The following is a 22,143-nucleotide window of genomic DNA, read 5'->3' on the forward strand; positions in this document are numbered from 1 at the left end:
AGAAAAAATATGGTTGGTGTGCTTCCAAAGAGAAGAATAGTGATTTGGCGTGGAGAGTCACACGAAAACTGGGACACGACAACGTACATCACCATACCCGATCATAGCATCCAGTCACTTACACAAGGCATGACTCAAGTCCTCCGCACCAGTGAACACCTTTGCCATGTGATGGGCAGCGATGACGGCTCCCATGACTAGTGGGTGCAATTCTATGTGTCTCCTTATGTCCGCATTCGATCGACGTTCTGCGAGCTCAGACGCTGTTTCTTAAAGAAGTGGATCATCGACGTGAGGGAAGAGTCGCGACTTAGAGAAGGAGATTTCGAGAATTTTCAAGTGAAAGAGAGGATAAATGTTATAAAGGAAATACACGAACGTTTTGGAAGGTTTTTTTTTATCAAGAACAGAATTTTAATTTCTCACCTTTTAAAAAGAAATTAAAATTTCACATTTTTAGTTTTTTAAAATTCTGTTTTAAAATTTCAAAAATTTAAATTCTTCATAAAAAATTCAAATAATAAATTTTAGATTAAAAAAATTTAAATTTTTTTGATAAATTATTTTCCTTAGTTAAAATTTTCTATCTAAACACTCTTAGAGAGATATGACTCTTTTAATGCAGCTTCCTAGGAAAGAGGCACAACTAGTATTCTTGCAAGTTGCTAAACCCATAAGGAACTCGAAGAAAATAAGCATATTTGAGAGGAAAATTGATATTTGGACAACCCAATTATAAAATACTACTACATTCTTTGTTTTTTTTTTTCATCTTTTTTTATCACATCATATTTATCAATCAAATAAATTATTTTTTTTATTTCTTTTCTGTTTAGATCTATCTCTCTCAAAAAGGTGTTTACATCTCCTAAGATTGTATAATATATTTTTCCTTTTGAGAGAGAGAAGATTGATGAGTGATGAGTTGGAGTTTAAATAAGGAAATGGGGCTGAGGATTATCACTAATGCAAGAAGGCTGAGGGAATGAGAAGCGCCATAGGCATCTATCTCTGATGGTCTTCGTGTCGTGTGGCATTACACCATCCACACGAGAGGTGCAATTTCTTTTTTGTTATGAATTTAATTAAAATATACCGAAAGTATTAAGTATGTAACGTGGCCACGTGGGCGTGCTATAATATTATTCAGTGATTCGGTGACATATTAGTACGTAAATGAATTTGATAATTTCTTTAGTAAATATTTAAGGGAAAATACGTCACTTACTGATAGTGTAATAAAGTAACTGAATAGTATCCATGCATTTACAAGGTTTTCGAAAGAAGAAAAAAATAGTTTAATGAAAATTTTAATATGTTATTCAATTGGTATAATTTTTGTAAAACTTATTAAAAGAGGAAAATTATATATTCTTCCTTAGTGCATATATATTTGGTCTAACTTATTATAAAAAAAATCACTTAGTTTTGTTAACTTTCTTAAAGAGATTTTTTTTTAAAAAAAGGTAATTGCTTCTTGCAAATAATCTCTTACCAAACACACTGTTACTTTTAATATAGAAAATTGTATATAAATTTTAACTAATAGTTTGTCCAAAATATTAAAATATATTCAGTCTCTTTTTTTTTCTTACATGTTTAGTTAAATAAAAATTTAAAAAATAAATTTTATTTTCACTTATTGTATGAGAAAAAAAAATTGGTAAATACTTTTTTAAAAAATTGGTAAACTTTTATTCGTGAAGGGGGACTGAATGAACATTATTCGGTTGTACGGTGTAAAATTATGCTGCTACAACATCTAACAAATTAATAACTATATTTGGACACAGGGGTATAAATATCTTGTGAGAGATAAAAAGAGAGAAGAAATATATAAATGATTGATAGCATAATATGACAATAAAAGATAAATAAAGAAAAATGAAGGATGTCAATGGAATGCACGTTAACGTTATTGAAATGTCCAAATATCATTATCCCTACCAAATATCAACAAAATAATCTCTGAAGATTCAACAAGAAATAATTATTTTATATGATCACATGGAGGATATTCACGAGTCCTTGCAAGCTATACTGATAATGGCTTTAGAAGTGTTAAATATAAGAACAATGTCACTGGAAAAAGAGGCAATGTGGATAAAGCCAGAGCACAATTGCAATAAAGTTGGCCATAATGTTGGTGTATGTTACAAGTATCAATAATTAATATTTCCTGAAAAACTTAATTAGCTTCCTCTTAGTAGGTCTCTTCTCTTAACTACTGTATATATATTTTTTTATCTATCTCAAAAACATACTTAAACTCAATTATACTGACACCAATGTATAAAGTAAGTCAAGTTTTCTTCTTTTGATAAAATTACTAGTGAGGATTCTATATTGTTCATAAATTTCACATAAGACCAGAAGCAATGAACGAGGGCTAATAAACCTCATGGTCATGAGTCACGACATGATCCTCTACATGAAAACAGTAGAGGGACCACGTGGGATTTGTCGGCATTGTTACATATTGCATCGGCGTGGTCTCTTCTCATAAAGTGTACGTTGCCATGATGAACGTTTTAATGGTTGAGATTTGAGAATCCGAATAACCCCAGAAGAAGACACACGATAGGGACGTTTGCTTTCAGATGCAATAACCATATATATCCCAAAAGAAGAAGGGAATGCAATTTGCCATTGTCCACATATGAAAAAGTTTGTACAGTAGGCTTTCCATTAATTGTTACAGATGCCAATTAAGTACTACAGTAGCACAGCACCTTATGCTCCTAATCAATGGCAGTATATAAACACTGTGGCAATGGGCGAATTGAATGGCCTACAGGTCACAGATCTTCATCTGTTGTCTAATGAATAATGATTATTGGCTAAAATGTCCCTTTTCATTATCTCTACGCCAACTGCATCTTTCTATCATTCCTCCTTTTCCTAAACAAGGAGGGTAAATTTCCTAGCCCAATCAGCTAGGTCATAGTTTTAAGTTGCCATACGTTCGTAATTAAATGTAACTTAAGGGTGTGTTTCAGTGTGTGAAAGAGAAAAAAAAAATAAAAGTGAATTGAAAAAATATATTTAAATTAAAGTAAAGATAACAAAAAATGTGAAATCCACGCTGTTTTTTAAAACATTCTTCATAAATAATACTTCCTCCCCGCAACCAAACCAAAGCTAAAAGTTTTCAATTTCCTAACCCCGATCTTTTTTGTTTTGGGAAAGATATGCACTTCTGATACTAATTCATGCTCGACGAAAGCAACTTTGATACAATGATTGGATTTATTATATTTGATAGGAAGGTTTTCATACTATTTATTTTAGTCAGCATGACATTAGGATAAAGCATTTTCAGTGATATATCTTTTCTAATTACACTATTTTTTATATATTTACTTGTTTAATGAGATAGAATCTGATATTCATATTGCTTTTATTATAAATAAATATGGGTTGGATCTAGTACATGTGTTGCTTTGGGTAAATTAAGCATTGGAATACTTGTTGATGTTGCTTTTTTAATATTCTTTCATGATGTAGGGTGGATTAGTTAATCCGGTTTCCATATATGCGGTCATGCTTCCCCTTTTTAACAGTTGGATTGGATGTGTAAACATTCCTTCGATCTTTAACATGGCACCGTTCTTTATAGCAGTTGCAATTGAAAAGTAACCCACGGTCTTGTCAATCTATAACCAACATCATTTCAATAACTTTTTCCTCTTTTGGCGTATTGTATGATTCACTGACTAATTACAGAAGCGAATTGAATCTAACTATTCAGACTTTTGCCAAACCTAGCCTCCTTCCTGTATTAAAAGGTCATGCAGCTATATGATTGTCGGCACCATTTGTTGATCCTGTTTTTTTAGATATTATTTCTTTTATTTTATTTATCTAATTGCTTTTTTTTAAAAAAAAATTGTTTGTATATAATATTTTTTCTATAAAACTCCGAACTGTTAGACAGATAACAGTTCAGGTTAGAAAATCAAACTACTTTTAAATTAATACTTAACGGAAACTGTACATCAATTTTATAAAGGTTGTTACTTGAGGAAGACTTGAAACAAGTGATATCGTGTGATTTATGTTTATCTATTCATGTAATGTTAAGTAACTTATATCGTCATATTAAATAATTCAATTTAATTTTTGTTTTTATAATTAAAGTTTAATAATCTTTTTGTAAATCTGATATTTTTATTTTTAATTTAGTGTTTTATTAAAATACATTTTATTCCTAATTAATTTTCTTGATTTTAAATCTAATTTTTACTTTTTTGCATATAATCTTTTTCATTGTGGTCAATAGTAGAGCACTTTCTCCTTCCTGCTTCATGCCTTCTATTTAATCACTGACCATGATTGCAAAAGAGTTCTCATCTTTGCATTCTATGTACAAAAGCTAAGTGATATTTTTTCTTTGCCTTAAAAATATAAAATGCTCTAATTATATCTAATAAATTGATTTCGTAATTATCTTTTATTCAACATTAAAATAAATATATTTTTTTATTTATTATTAGAACAAATATATAATAAAATTTTGAAATATATTTTAATCTTTATCTTGATTTTTTTTAAACAAGTTAGAGAGGAAAATATTTACAATTTTCCTTGTCAAATGCATAATATTTTCTTCTATAACTTATTTAAAAAAATCAAGATACAAATAAAAAATACATATTTTAAAATTTTATTAGATATATGAATTCTAATCTTGGATAAAAAAATATATTTGTTATAATGTTGAATAAAAAATAATTGCAAGATCAATTTATCACATATAAATAGAGCATTTTATTTTTTAAGGCAAAAAATATATATAATAACACTCAACTTCTGCACAGAAAATGCGGATACGAGAACTTTTTGTATAATCGTGATTGATGATTAGATAGGAGGCACGGAAGAGAGGCGCATGAAAAGTACTTTATTCTTGATGATGGTGAAAAAGATTATATACATGGAAGATAAAACTAGATTTAGAATAAAAAAATAGGAATTAATTAAGGATAAAAAATATCTTTTAATAAAATATTAAACTGAAAAATAAAATATTAGATTTGAGAAAAAATCTTTAACTTTAATAGGAAAAAAAAATTATCCGATAGTATAAGTCATACAATCTTACATAATTAAATAACACATAAATGATATCAATATTACTTAAATGATAGTTTCTTATCAATCACTAACTAATAGCCAGACTGAATCCAATATTCAAAATTCGTCCAAGCCTATGTAGTCTCTTCTAATCAGAAAAGGTCACGCTGATTCATGCAACTTTATGTTTGTCAGCAACAATTTTTTATATGCTTTTGTAAATTTTTTTTTATCTATTCAAGTATTAAAAATATTTTTATTTCATTATGTATTTAATAATTTAAGATCGCCTTAATTATTATCTTTTTTAATTATACTTTTTGTTTCTATTTATTTATAAATATTTTATATATTTATTATGAATGAGAAAAATAACAATAAATTCATATGAAAAAAATTTAAAAATTCTAAATTAAAATATTAATTGCATTTTTTATTCATTTTGTGTCTTCCTCAATGGAAAAAAATATGAAAATAAAACAAAATTATTTAACATTGAATTCAACCCAAAACCTAAAACAAACAAAAAAATGAAGCTTTAGACAATATTTTTACTTAAATCCTACTTCAATCATTTTTCACTTTATTTTTTTAAGCTTCAAGATTTACAATTGAAGCTTTATAATTGCAATCAAATAATTTTAACAACTCATATGGAAATCCATTCTATTATTGTTTTGCAGCATAATTGATCTCAGATTAAATCTAAAAAAAAAATATAAATAAAACTTCTTTATATATTACAATATATATTTATTATAAATTTTAATTATATAAACAGAAATGTTCATTCTATACATTACAAGTGTTAAAATACTAGTTATGAATGGCATTTATCTCTTTTTCTTTTCTTTTTTCTATCATATCATACTTTTGATCAAACCATTGGGTCATTAAATTTGTTTCTGGCTCAATGCAATTGTTAGATATACCTCCCTAATTTGTTAGATATACCCTTTTTTAATTTTTTTTCTCTCTAAACTACCCCTTTTTTTGCAATTATAATTGAAAAATACTATCACATTCCTACTACAAAGAAGACTCTTAAAAGGTCTGTTCTCACACCCTTAAGAGAAACCTATGTTATACATGGAAACATTATTTTTAAATTGGACTCAACCTAGCGGGTACAACCAGTTGAATTGGGAACCGGACCCTTAGCTGAGTGGATTCACTGCTTGGTTCATTTATGTCAATCACTCGTTGACATGTCATCGAATCGCAGTAAACACTCGGATTGAACCGCAATTAACCTTCTTTTCAGGCTTTCATATTTTTCTCTTTGTTTGTGCAACTTTTACATTTTGCTATGTTGCAGCCTTTCACCGTCTCACCTAAATCCCTACTTGCTGGCTACCTTCAACTTTCACGTTTCTCTCTCTTGTTCACGTGCCACTTTTGCCATACATCCTAAACAACTCAAAAATTGCAAACAAATATAAAAAAATACAAAATAAGTAATGTTGGGAATCGATCAGACAACCTTTAACATATCAAACAATGAACTTGTATAAATATTATTGACAAAATATAGGTTATGAATTATTTTTTTTGATATAAACTGATTCATGCGAGTCAATTAATTAATGATTCATTAGATCAATTCAAGTTAATAACATTGGGTGAAACCATCATGCATCCACCCCTCATCACCATCAATGTTGCCCAATCACTTTGGCTTTGATTTGGTAATTCTCTACTTTGTTTCCCAAATTGTTATTGTTGTGCCGGGTTTCATATCAATCATGAATCAGTTTATCAATTGTGAATAAGACATTCCAATTTTTTTTATTGCTTTATTATTTGATTCTGTGCCTGCCAATGCGGTTTCAACAGTGAGTGAAGTTGGGTTTTGAAATTTTAAATAGAGGATGAAATTTTGGTGCGTGCATGATTTTGTGTGGAAACGAAAGGAATTGGAATGATGCCAACCAAGTTTCCATCAAGGTTCCAACAAAGGACATATGTCGAGTTGCACTAGTTAATCAACGATGTTTGGAATATAGACATAGATCTGGGATTGTTGAGTAGAGAAAATAACTCCCAAGAAGAAACACCTACTTCAATCATCTTTGAGCTCATTGAAAATTTTTTAACAATGGAACTTTTGGTGCAGAAATAATAACCAATATTCTATGAACATCATCAACTATTTATTATGCAGCCCCATTTAAAACTCTGATGGTTCTCGAAGTTGTTTCCGTCGATGACCATTACTGGAAAAAGGGGGTACAAAAGGGTATTTTAGAGAATAAAATATAAAAATAAGGAAAAGGGAGGTACATATTATAATTAACAGAGGTATATTTGTCAATAGTCCTTGCTCAAATTCTAGGTAAAGAAGTCCATTATGAAATCATCATGGACCTGGGCCATATAATTCTTACTTCGGGTCGTATTCTATTGTTTCTTTGCGGGCTTTGTTGTCTAAAAAAAAGTATTATTTGTACTTTCTATTTTTATATTTATACCTCCTCTATAATTTTATTTTTCTTAATATACTTTTTTCTGGAAAAACTTTCAAAAATGGAGCTTTGCCCCCACACATTCACAAAAATAAAAACATTTCCTAAATGTTAAATTTTAACACTTCCAGAAAATACTGTATGAAAGCCAATTTTCAAAAGAAAGAAAAAAAAAAGCACAAATTGTCTTTAAGTTGCTTTGTGTTGATATAATTGTTCTTTCAATTTATTTAGAAGAAACCTTAGCAATAAAATAAAATTATAAGTATCTAGAAAAGCTACAGCAATATGAATCTTATGGATGCATCGACACTCCGATCACAATCACAAAAAAAATTTCAAGTGAAGTAATCACCAAAATGATGTCCCCTTTTGCGGAGAAGTTGTTATCCTGGTTGAGAAGTAAAATTTCTACAACTACGAGACATAGAACCAAAGTTCCCAAGTTCTTCGCAACTATACCGTTATCGTCATAGACTATTCCAAATAGTACAAAGATTGTCTCCTTAAAGGCAATTGGTGTCCCATTTTTTCCCTAAAAACTAGCTTCTGCAAAGTACCATATGGAATGTGTTAAAATTTTAACCCATTTGGAAAAGGGAGTTTCTAGAAGGATATTTTTGAATATATATATAAAAGGAGATATATTAGTAAAATTGTAAGTTGTCAATAACAAATGCCCTAAAAAAAATATAACGATGCAATTCAAAATAATGTTTGAACCAAAATGAACTCATAAGTTAAAGAGAAAATGGTACAACAAATTATATAAACTAGAGAGAAAAGAGAGGAGTTTGAAATGTTATAAATGATGAGGTAGAAAGAGATAGACACAAAAATATGATATTATATAAATTAGTATAATATGAATTATTATACTTTATAGTAAATAGTTTATACATAAAAAGATTTATTTGCCACTTCCGCGATGTTTTTTATGCCTGTTAATCTCATTAACTAAAAGAGTTTATTATATAATTAAAATACTTTTTAAAGAATTTTCTTTGGAAAAGTTAAAACAATGAAATTTATGCTAATTAATTAAACAAGTTAAGTTTATACACTTATCCAATGAAATCATTGCATGTCTCACGTACCCGTGGTCAATATATAGTTCTTTAATTTTTATATATAATTAATTGCATGGTCAATTTTTTAGAGTAACGATGATATATACGTATCACAACAATCTCCTTATTTAATTTAATTACAGCAAACTTCGAACCTGAAGTGCAAGTAAACAAATCAAACAATACATACGTGCAAGTATAAATATATGTTCATGTAGAATTGTAGATTGACATCGTAGAGAGAACAGCAAAGGGCCACACAGAACCTTAATTATATATCATTTACGTGAAAGAGTCCCCATTCGCTTAGATGTTCGTAGGTTTGAGTTTGACCCATGAGTTTGAAACCAACACAAATAAAAAAAATGGTAGTGACCCAAAAGAAGAGTAAAGGACGAAGACATTGACCCAAAAAAAGAGTAAATAATACTCCCTTCGTGTTAAAATAAGTATTGTATTTAAAAATTATCTCAAATAAGTATCATATTTAAGTTTTTAATGTAATATTATTTTTTCATTAAGATTTCTAATAATATCAGTTTATGTTTTAATATTAATATTAATGTTAATTTTACAAAATCACTATATATCATCTTTTGTATATTTATTAGACTTGCTTTATTTTTGTTTGTATAAATTAACTTAGAATGACATTTATTTTGAGAAACATGGAGCAACGACTTTGACCGATGAGGCTGAAACTTATGACAGTGTAGTTTATTTGGTGTACGTGAAGAAAGACAAAATTGACAAATCATATGCGAGTGCCATATATGGGTGACACGTAGCTTAATACTATGTACTACCAATATACATATTTTTAGGCCTGTAAAATCTAAATTTGTGAAGGATTTTTTTTTTGTTTTTTTTTATGTCTTTGGGATACGATAGTAAGGAATTTTTTTTTTATTTTTTTGAATAATACAACTGGTTGGAAGCGTGATTTTTCTACCAAATAAAACTGGTTATTTTTTATTATGACCGTCACCTTCGTGGTTTCGGCTATTGTTGAGTTACAACACAAGATGGGATGAGCATGAGCTCATGAATATTCTATACGTCATTTTGACCAAGTTTTGCTGAATTTGATTCAAAACGGATAACTATGTGATGATTATTGATTGAAACAGAAATATTGACTCGCTAGGTAGCAGTGAATTGCTTCCGATGGATGATGGAGATTATTATTCAAACACAGAAAGTTTCAAACCACGTGCTCCAATTTCAAAAAAATAAAGAAAAACCGAAACCATTTATGTCCAACTTTGAATAGTGACAGGATGGTGGCGATTGGATTGACAACAACAGCAAAGGTAAATTATATATACTACTATTATGTAACTACCAGAGGGGCAAATTTAAAACTGCAACCTAACCCATATGCAATTAAAACTGGTAATATACTTCTGCACAATAAGTCAATAACAAAGTCACACTAACAAATCTTCTTATCCTCATATATAATTTCGAGGAAAATGTAATTAAAATTCCGTTAAGATAGGTAGCTTACGTACTTTTGGATCAGTATATATGGAGATTGAAAACGTTAAACGAACCAGTAATCCATTAAACTAGTTTTTAAGAGCACTATCTGACTTAAGAACATTATCCAATAGTTTTATTGTGGTCGCAATTAATAATATACATGTAAATCATTCTCTAAGCCCATAGGTGGCACTAATTGTAGTCTCAAACCTCAGTAAAAAGATGTTGGTTTCGGCTTTGGAAATGCAGGTGGCGTGTTAAGTGTTAACATGTGAAAAAATTGGATGGTCTTAGATATGGTAGAGGGAACATTTTTTATATATATTATATTTGAAGAAATAAAAGAAAGATATTAAAAGTTTATAATAACTCGCGCACTTTATTAAATCAATTGAATCAATTAAGTTAGATTGTTTGATTTAGGATTATTTGAAGTGTTTAGTTGTAAGTTTCAAAAAATTTAAAACTAATTATAAATTTTTAATTTTAGTTTCAAATATTTTGAAAACCAATTATTAAAAATTAGTTTTAGTTTTTTATTTTCTAATTTATAGTTTTAAGATAAACTTATTTTAGAAATTTTCAATCCTATTAAAATTAGTTTAAGGATGTATTTTTGTAGTGGGACAATGAAAATAACCACAATGTCACTTACGATAACGATGTCGGTGGTGACGGTGCCAGTATTAATAATGTTAGTGATGATCGATTGTAGTTCCTATTGATAGTAGTGTTACATGTGGTGGTGCCAATGATAGTGGTGGTAGTGACAACAATGGTAATGTTGATGGCGGTCATGCAATGCTAATGGTGATGTCGATGTTTATGACACTGGTGGTGATAGTAAGAATGATTGTTGTCAAATGTTGGAAAAATGTTTATCTTAAAATTAAATATCAAATTCACAAATATTTTTTCTTGATTTTGAAAATGAAGATAAAAAAATGTTTTAAAATTGAGTTAAAAATCATTTCAACTTCATTTTTGTCTAACGTATTTTGTTTCAAAATATTGCATTTGAAAATAACAAACCAAAACTTGGAGTCACCCCAAATGAACTCTTAGATTTTAAAATATTGTAATTAGATCATAATTAAATCCTCATGTATTATTAGAGTTAAAATTTATTTTACATTGTAAGTGTGTGACTTTTTTTTCTTATTATTATACATTATTTAATTTCTTTCTCTTCTCATTTTTACTTTATTTTTTCTTCTTTTTATCTTTCTCTTGATTTTTTATCACATCATTATTCTCTCTTTTCCTTTATTTTTCTCTCAACTTCTCTATTTCCTCCACCATACATCCTAAACATGTAGTATACATTAATTAGTATTTTCCTAACTTACCTAAAAATATTTTTATATAGTCATCCAATCATAAATCAACATGTATGATATACATTTGTTGATTTTTACAATAATTATCTTAAAAGTGATACAAATAATTATTTGTAATTAAATGATAGTATAAAATTATTTTACATTCTCATTACATCATCATTAAAATTACTCTTAATTATATATAATATCCTAAAAGTAGGTTGGACTTTATAGCTTACATTAAAATTTGATTTAAACAAGATTTTGGTCCTTCATTTTACAAGATTTTTTGTTGTTCTAGTTAGGTCAAATTATGAATTACGATTTGATTTTAAACTCAACAGATCATCCATGAAACAAGTAAGTTGAGATGTATAACTTCACATTGTCTTCCAAGAATTATTTGCATGATGCACGAGATCCTTCTCAACTTTTTTAGGGCAACAAACTATTAAAAAAACCTTTTTTTTAATATACCCAAGAACTCAATAAGGAGAAGAGCATAAAATGAAAGAAGGGTTAAGAGAAAGAATGCTACAAAATGTAAAAGATAAAATTGATTTTTGTTGAAGACAAATAGATCTAGACAAAGTAGAAGCTAGGAGGAGATAAGATTTATCTACAAAGACCAAGTCAAAACTAGAAATATAATATGTTAAATATTTCATTTAAAGTTAAAAATATGAATTTAAAATTGACACCCATATAAATGATTTTATCAAGTTTTTGTTACAAATCATATACTACTTATAAGGAATATAAAAATTATTAAATATTTTATAAGGTTAGCATCATGTTAATGCAATATCCAACACTTTCTCACATTATAGGAAGAAGGGACAAAAACTAATTAATTTTAGTGCTAGCAAAATTGACAAATAACTTATTCTTACTCATATGACCTTTCTTTATAACATCTCCAATCATAAAGGTTGTATTATTATCACTTGTCAATTTTAGTTGATGGCTTAATAAAATCTTATTCTTCTTGATGTTTTGTATATTAATCTCTTTTCCAGGGGTTTACTAGTCAGAGGATTGGTTGAAATCATCTTTTTTAGTATTTCACATAATTAATAAATTCCTATCTTTAAGAAATTATACTTTACCACATTATTTCTCAAATTTATATTTTAGAAGGCATGTTTGTGTTAGCAACACAAAATCAAAATATAAAGAAATAGATCAATCATGCACACATGAAAACAAAGATTTAATGAGGTTTGACAATGTACCTAAGGAGTAAAGCAGTTATATTTCTATTATTAATTAGAAATAGGATTACACTAAGTATTTCTAAACTACGGTACATATAAAAATGCCATTATATTCTTGATCAATTGAATACTCAGGTTGATTTACGGTAGTCAACTCAAACCAATATTATAGAACTAATGATTTATTTACTATGTTAAAGATATGATGACAATTAAAATAATATGATACAAGAATCAAGGTTTGAGAATGAGAGAAAAAAGACACCAATTTATATTGGTTCACTTTGAACCATAGAGAGCTACATCCAACTCTCAATCTAACAAGATTGAATTCCGTTAAAGATTCTAGAATTTAATACAAGAACATTGCTCAAATACAATGAAATTTTACAGCACACTTTTTTCTAGAACCCTACAATAAGAATCCTAATACCCTTCTTGTGAAAACTTGTAACAAGAACAACCCTTTTGAGAAATCCTATCTCAAGATCCATGAAGAACACAACTATATATAGCTTGCTTAACCCATGTAGAAACTAATCCGTAATGATCAACAACAAAGGGGGTAAAAAAAGTTATGCAAAGATATTTTTCTTCTATCTTGAAGAAGTTCAAAACCCTCAAAGAGAATGATAATTTCAAAATTTTGCTTAGGGGGGTTATGAGAGAAAGAGAGCCTAATTGGCTTTTATATTTTTCAAAAACTAACTGAAATAATTTATTAAAATGGAGAAGTAATCAATTAAAATGACTGAGTTGTTCTGGACAAATTTAATAACATTTTATTTGATTAGGTTAAGCTGGTAATCGATTAAAATAATAAACTCATGATTTTCTCAAGAATAACAAAGTAATATAGATGAAAGCGATTGAAACAGCGATGTTTATTCTTATATAAAGCGTGGCTTGTTCTTGATTTAATTGACTGCGGTCTCTTGTAATCAGTTAAAACAGTAACTTGTAATTTTCAACTAAAAAGTCATAAGATCGACATGGTGTGATCGGTTATACCATCTTGAAATCGATTAACCCGGGTCTATTTCTTAAAAGTAGTTCTGAACATGCTTAATTGATTTTAAGCCCTTGAAAATAGATTCTTAAGGAGATTAAGCTCATGGATGTTTCATTTTTTAAACAAAGGTAAAAGTATGCAAAACTTGTAATCATTATTATTGTATCTTTCCCTCAGTGATGAGATTCACAAATGATTCACGGTATACAATTAAAGTTTTCAAGTTTTAAGTGATTAATCTTTTTTAAATATTTAAACTTAACCCAAAAGACCAATAAATGAACCATGTAGATGTAGCAAATAAAAGTGAATAAAAGATTGTTGAATTAACAAATTCGTCAAATGTACACTGTACTCATCCCCATACAGGACGCTGTAACTTAAACACGAAAAAACGCAGTGCTAAATTAGAAATTTCACACCGCCACGAGCGGTGAAAATCCAAAAGGAGATAACGGCGACAACGGCGGAACGTTGAAAATGTCCTTGACGTCACTGTCCCAGAACCCGGTCCACATAGACGGCGTTAACGGCATCTCCCTAAAACAACTCACATCCTGTTCCGTTATCTTTTCCTTCTTCACCACCGGCTTTACTTCCTCCACCACCACCTCCTCTTCCTCGCGGCGGCGCTTTCTCTCGACGTTGCCTTCGGCGGCGGCGACGGAGACGGTCTCCGCCACGGCGCTAACTTCGAGGGGGAAGTTGAGGATGGCCTTGGAGCCGCGGAGTCTGAAGGCGGCTCGGTCGTAGGCCTTGGCGGCTTCGACGGCGGTGTCGAAGGTTCCGAGCCAAACCCTAGAGCCGCGCTTGTTCGGGTCGCGGATCTCGGCGGCGAATTTGCCCCAGGGCCGCTGCCGGACACCTCTGTAGTGATTCTTCTGCGGCAGGTTCTCCGGCGCAGCCATCACCGGGTTCGGATCCGGGCTCCCGAACTGGATCCACTCGGTCTTCTTTGGAACAGCGATTAGCAGCGACGGTTTCCGATTCAATTGAGGTTTCTTCTGAGCTGAAGTTAGTGTTTTGGGAGTTTGGAGGTCGATTATTTGGGGTTTGGAGTCGAATTCGAAGAGGTCAGTGAAGTAGTGGTTAAGAGAAACAGAAGAAGATTGGGAATTGGAAGATTCAGAGGGGCTAGGGTTTGATTCATCAAAATAGTTTAGGGGAGTGGCCAGTGGAGAGAGTTCACCCAAAAGATGCAGTTTGATGCGGTTCAAGGCTGAAACTTCAGCTGCGTTCGCCATCACTTAAGTTAGAAAGCGCTTTTCGCTTCGCTTGGTGCGTTAAGAAGGTAAAGAGAGAAGAGGGTTGTGTTGTGTGTTTAAGTTGAGTGGAAAGGGATATATATAGTGGGGAGAAATGTGACTTTCAACCCTGGTGCTATGATGGAGCCACGAAGCATCCTCTTGCCTCAGGAATTATTATTCTTTATCCTCTCAATGCCTTCGATTTTCTGCGCTAGGGAACACCCTAGTAACCTTGCTCCACTTCAACTAAATCTCGTTTCTCTTTTCTATTTTACCTATTTTTCACCATCCTTGCCTTTTTTTTTCTTTCTATACTTAAAAGAGGTGCTTTTCCTTTCACTTTTTCATCTGCTATTTTTCAACTTTTTTTTATACCATATTATGTAGAAAGGTAATTTCTCAGATTTGGATTTTTGTTTTAATTATCACTTTTATGCAGTATTTATTTATTTTATTTGACTTTTTTTCTTGGTGAAGTATTACTTGATTTGATTATGAAGGAACTTTGCAATATACTGAGTGTAAAATTTTCCATATTTCAAGCTTTATGGATCATTATGTCTAGTTGACTTTGTTCTCAGACAGTTGAGGAGGTTTTAAGAAAGTGAAACATGACATGAGGATTTGGTCACTTGGTGGAGCTAAACTACGGCTGTAACGTGCAAGCAAAGTCTTAGTTTCAATGACTTTCTTGTTATATATGTGTATATTATTATGTATGTATAATAAAATAATTTTTTTTTATAAATTAAAATTAACTTATATATAATTTTTTTTTTGTAAAATTAAATGATTTTAACTTGTGAGAAGTCATGATATGATGTATTTTCACCCAAGTTTAAGCGCAGAGAGTTAGTGACGAGGAAAGATTAAAAAAAAAAATCTACAATATAATGTTGATTGTGTACCTTTCGTTTTTTATGTTATTTTCGCCCTTAAGAACGGGGTGGCTCATAATTTTAGTTTGGAGAAATAATCTTAAATCATTTATCTTGTTGAATGGAACAAAATAAAATGTTATATTTTCTTATAGTATTTTTTGTGTATATCACTGTGAAATAAGATTTGTGGGGTGATGAGGATTGGTGGAATGGGGGAAAGCACAATGGGAGGGCTGTTACTGAAATTACCACGTGCATCAAAATTTGTGCAGACAGAGATTATTAAGGTGGGTTCTATGATGCAAAGGTTATTATAGTATTTTTATATTTGCTATGTTAAATATGTTATAACCTTTGTTAGGCTTTGTTGATGACCCTCGTATGGGGAGTTGGTATTTATAAATCTGAATTTTGGATGGGTATTACTTATGAATTTTTATTTCATGATTTGTAAAGTAAATAGTAAATTTAAATAGGATAAAATAAATATTACATAAAACGAAATCAAATACAATTTATCTAAATTTATTTTAATTAAACAATAACAATAGCAATTTATTTATTTATTTTTATTCTAATTTGATCTCTGAAACATAGCCTTAGTCCTAGATCCAGGCAAATATGCGTAAACTTCAAGAGTCTTCACTCTTCCACTATGTTGCGTCTTCAATGCAGGATTCTAGAAAAGAAGAAAAATATATATCTTGTCTTGACAAAACACTTCGATATAAAACCGAATATGGCGGTGACAATGTGATCTAGCTATATTCTAGAACAAAGACTATTTTTTGGTGAGTAAGAACAAAGTTATTTGCGAAACTATTAATACTTTAGGTGAAGCTTTAGTTTGAAATCGTTTTATTGCTAGTGTTATTTCACAATTTAGGGTGCATGTGTTTGCACTTTGCACCCATCGTAAACAAACGATCATCTAATTGAAAAGGATAGCCTTCCTTTAATTTTCTGTTTTTTCACTAGGAAGGTGTGAACATCCGACTTCTCATAAAATATTCCAAACATGGCATGGTCATTTGTTTGTTGATGTGTTGTCAAATTGTGTTAATGATAGTCTTAATGAAATGTCAAATTGATGCTTGCATGACAACTTTGTCAACATGACATAGGGCAACTTGTTTTGTTGATGCGTTGTGTTATGGCGAATATATAACAACACACAGAGGTGCGGTCTTTTGTGTGCAGAAGACTTGGGTATTAAATTCTCTTGAGTAAATAATTGATTGGTATGTGTAGTATTCAATTTAATTTTCTTAAATAAAGTTTAAATTTTATAGATAAAAAAATATGATTAAAAGAAAATATTTTATATTTTTATTAAAAATAATTAATTAAATTTTTTAATAAAAATTAATTATTAATAAATATTTCATATCAATGTGATAATAAAAAAAAATATTTTCAATCTTTTTGCGTGTCAGAGAACTTTTTTTAAATAAATCTTAATGACACATACAAAAACCGTTAATAATTCTTGTTCGGGCGTGTAATAACCGTTCGTAATCATACATGTTGCAATTAATTAGATTATGAGATAAAATAAATAGACCTAAAAAAAGAAGTTAGGTTATGTGGCCCTCAAGGAATATCATGGATCATACGAATTATGCTGTACCACTTTAATTAAGGATATATAGAAGCTTTTTTGTTTAGGCACTCTTGGACCGAGCTCCTATCCTTAATAATGCCGAACTTATTTATAGAGCACTTAATTGAGCTTTACTAATTTATTTATTTTAATCTTTTAATGAAAGGTGATGATGAAGTAGTCAATGTTTATAGGTTTATAAGCCATCCTAATTTGTTTGTGTCTTCGGGCCTGTTTCAAGTTTCAACGACTCCACTCTTTATTATTTGTTTCTAAGGGACCATCAAAGGATGAGAATTGAGAGCATCCTGATCTGGCTCATGCGTTTTTGGAAATTCCATTCCTAACAGAAAGGGAACCCTATATATAACTAAGTATAACTTCTTGCCAAGTCATAGACACGATAAAAGAACAGTTATACATAAATAATCACAAAATTAGCTTCATATAACAATGAAATATCGTTCTTCATACATAATTCATTAAACGTCTTGTCATGGTTGACCCAACATTTTAAGTGTTTTCCCATGAAAAGTGGTTGACAAATTCAACTTCTGAAGTGTGAAATTGTCACATGGGTTTTTATCAAGGGTTACCAGCTGCAGGTACGACGTTACGACTCTTCTACCTTCCAGAATCAGGTGCAAATTAAGTTATGTGAAGTTTCAATGAAGAAGGTTTGCATGTCACATAAGAGCTTATTCATATAGTCCATCTGCAAAAAATACTACTAAAATGTAACCTAATAAAAATCATAAGTCAAGTCTATGAACGCAAATTAATAAATTCTGCTTAAACTCTTCAAAACAGTCTCATTCATATCTTTGAGGCATCAAGCAATTTAATTTTGAAGAAATAAATGCACAAGAACAACGAAGGAAATGAACGTACGTTTCAAAGAAATTATATAATGAAGAAATTGTATAATTGTATAAGAGAGAAGAAAAATCTTGCTTTACATGCTAGTGATGAAATTGGGTTAGAATGTCACTAAAATTACATGTACTTATTTTTAAGAGAAAAAAATTGCATCTACTTAAATCTTCATTTCACGCCCATTTAATGTTTGAATTATGTTTGGAAAAAATGAAAAAATAAAAAAATAAAACTCAATGCACGATAGGATGAATAGGGTTTACATAAATTATATAGAATAAACAATGATAGATATTTACAATATCACCCCTACACCATTTGACAAGTGTGCCTACGCTTGGTTGAGAGCTCTGCTCCACTTCGTTCTAACATTTACTCATTCATAGAATATGAGTCATCCACAGTGAATTAATGAGAAATCGGTGTACAATTTTAATAAATTTAATAGAAATCCATATATGAGAAAAAAATTGGTCGAATTTTGATTTATGAAGCGTTAATTAGATGGTTCATTAAATTTAGAAATAATAGAAGATAAATTATTATTCATTCATTTAATTATTAAGATTTTTTTTTCCTGAATCGCATATCACATCGATCTAAACCTATTAAGTCACAGATTAAACTGTATATTACATGATTATCACTTACCTAAAAAAATTTTACGCACGAAAGAAATCAAATACAAAATTCTTTCATTAAATAAATTATTCTTTTATTTACAAACATAAAGGATCTTACATAAATTCTATGAATTATGTACATCATTTATTTGATTCAAGTATTTTACTTTTAACAAATTAAATAGATTAAATTGAATTTTTCATAATTGAAATTATAGATAAACAAACTTCTTTGTTGAATCTAATCCTAAAGTTACTTGTGATTGTTGTAAGTTATAGAGAATCATTTCTCTCTTATGTGTGATGTAATGCCTATTTTCATGGGCACCTTTCCAATGGCTAAAATCATGTATTATATGATTATATCTTTATCATAAATAGACTCTCCATCAAAGTATCATTCATTTGCTAATATTTTTTTGTATTTTTTTGTTTCTACTCATTTCACCATTGCTATTTGAATTCAGCCTTGCATAAATAAGTTTATTGTTTACAAATTACAATGACCGTAATATACTTGTGCAAAAGATTTTGAACATTTTTAACTTACAAACTCTTCGGTCTATTCTAGTCAAGCTAAGGCGTTGCATCATGATCTCTGGCAACGGGCATTGATGTAGTTTCTTGTTTGAATGCAGGCAGAGAAAGAGATTGCCACATTCGTTTTAATGAAAGAGCGAAAAAAACTTAAGCGTACTGATCGACAGACATATCCTTCTTTGAATTGAACATGTAGAATAGCACATGATTGTCTATGCTCCATATGCATATTTCTTTAATAATAATAGTAATATCAAAATTCTAATTACCGATATGTTCATTACGTTGTGTAACAATAACAATGCCAGGTTAATTTGTACAAAAATAGTGTAACTCTGCTTCACTCTCTATTCAGAAGGAAAATTTGAGAGTCCTGGCTCTCTTGCAACCAATTAACCCCATTCTCATGCTTCCCCTGTTTCCTCTCTTTTCTCTTTGTTTTCTGTTATTAAGAACTAACCAAAGTCTTTTCCGCTTCTGGTTCCACATTCTCTAGCTACCAAGTGAACAAGTTGTTGTTTCATTCCACTAATTCATCTCCTATGTGGTCTGCGGATCTGATTTATTATTTCCTAATAGTGATCATCCTTCAGCTTCATCACTGCAACTATATTGCCCCCAAAATTATCAGTGAAGTTCCTATATGATGAATAGTATTGTTAGCAATACATTTTTCTCATATGCGCTCTCTTTGCCAAATATTAAAATTTATTTATACTCATTAAAAAAGGACATCACAGTAATCTTATATTAAATACTCAAAGAAAGAATTTATTATTCATAATGATCTTATAATACTTAAACATAATTCTCTCTAAATGATCCACATAAAAATAAAATAAAAAAGATAGGATTCACCAAATAAATTATCGTTTACTCCCCGGCCCACCACACCCATTTTTTGTTAAAATTTAGGAAATACAAGCTCCATATATAAACTGTTTTATATCCTTAGTCCAAATTTCCATCCCTTTCTATCCTAATTATAAATCACTTATGATTTGATTAATGTAGGAAGTACTAAAGTGAAAGAATGCATCGGTTTATTTGTTATGTAGAGTTCGTCGGCTCCAATCAATAAAGGGCAAACTACAAACTAATCTGGAATCAAGAGGTTCAATTGGTATTACGTCACTGTAATAATGGATACTTGGAGTATACATTAAAATAATAGATAGATGATGTACTATATTAATTTCAGTTATTATATTTATGGCCGACTTGGCTAAGCACTATTTACCTACTAATATATAATAATTTCAACTGTACTATATTAGTTTCAGTTATCTTATTTTATTGATAGATGATGGCGGCCTTGCCCACTAAACATCTGGATTAGAGGTTTTAGTATTGGCATGACATATCCCACGGCCATGCTAGCTGGGGTAATCGATTGCTATTAATTAAGTATTGTTATTATTATTTTTTATAAATAAATTAATAGATCAAAAAGACAAATAAAATAAGACAACCCCTTGGAGCTGGAGTGCCTATATATGCCAGAAGACTCAAATCAAAACATGTCTTCAACACAGGTACATGGGTAAAGGATTTCCATCTGCCAGCCACGTGGAAACCACGTGCTTACCAATTAAGAATATCCTCGTTATGTTTTTCAGAGCTAGCTTCTATCAAATGCCTTCAAAGATTCCTAACACAGTTCAATGGGGTAGTTTTTAAAGGTGATTAATTTGACCATTAGCGAAGCTTAAACATGTATAATGAACAGGGTTGATTCCTAATCCTTTGTATCTGTTCTACCTTTGGAGTAAACACATGCATGTACTCCCTTAATTATTGTAAGGCCCGACGACAGCAGATATTATTATAAAATTTACAACTTGATATTTTTAGATTGAAAAGAATTTCAACTTGTTTGAATGAAATTATTTTACGTGACAGTGCATAGATATGGCCAAATTGTTTGGTTAGAATAATCAACAACTTTTTCTAAAATAATAGTATTAACATTGGAGGAAAACTGATATTTTATTTTTCATCATTCAACCAAACTAGGAATTGAATTGCTTGAATTGTGCACGGGGAGATTTCTTTCAATCTTTATCTCGCTCTTATTTAATTAATTTTCCTCCATCAGGTAAATCCATTGTGGGCCTCACATGTTCAAACTAATATTGAAGATTTAAAGCCTAGACGTATATAGTATTATAGTAGTAGGGAAAAGGTTTAGTAGACTCAAAGATTGCGGTGCGCACGGGTTGGTAGTTGGCACGTAGTGACCAAAAATACATGCTAGCCAATAATAATATATCAATGAGAAATTTTGAAGTCAAAGTCAAAAGTCCCAATTTGTTTTGGTCATCGGTCAGCTTCAAAGGCTCCTCTGTTAAGCTTATGCTATGTTACGCGGGACTGTCTTCCTCGTGCGTCCCTTAAATATATACTTGTTTTTGTAAATGTCAAAAAGAAATTAGCTTCAAAGTTAAACTGTATATTCATCGGTCTATAAAGGTCTAATTCAGTCTATTGGATATATATTGTTAATTAGTATTATAGTAGATTCCTTTAAATAAATATAAATATTCATCTATCGAAGAAAAACAATTAATTTGCGTAATTCATTTTGCATAAAAACCATAGTCCACTAAAAGTTAGTTCCGGATTGAGTATTTTGGAAGCCTCGATTTTATGAGAGCTAGCTCAACCCTAGAGAAAATAAAGTTTGTGGTCCAATGTCTTTCTTTTGTCTAACACCTATTGAGACG

General features: G+C 30.1%; 1 protein-coding gene across 1 annotated transcript; it reads right to left on the reverse strand.

The window, feature by feature from the left end:
• Positions 1-13,941: 13,941 nt before the first annotated feature.
• Positions 13,942-14,974, reverse strand: LOC114394178 (ethylene-responsive transcription factor 5-like). The gene has a single exon (XM_028355811.1). The coding sequence runs from the start codon at positions 14,889-14,891 to the stop codon at positions 14,064-14,066; it is 828 nt and encodes a 275-aa protein (XP_028211612.1). The 5' UTR covers positions 14,892-14,974; the 3' UTR covers positions 13,942-14,063.
• Between the last annotated feature and the right edge of the window lie 7,169 nt (positions 14,975-22,143).

This window comes from Glycine soja, chromosome 17 (assembly GCF_004193775.1).
Source record: "Glycine soja cultivar W05 chromosome 17, ASM419377v2, whole genome shotgun sequence".
Classification (NCBI taxonomy): domain Eukaryota; kingdom Viridiplantae; phylum Streptophyta; class Magnoliopsida; order Fabales; family Fabaceae; genus Glycine; species Glycine soja.

What these genes read in the sequence shown, in the direction of transcription:
- LOC114394178 (XM_028355811.1), bottom strand. Translation starts at nt 14,891, where the DNA reads ATGGCGAACGCAGCTGAAGTTTCAGCCTTGAACCGCATCAAACTGCAT.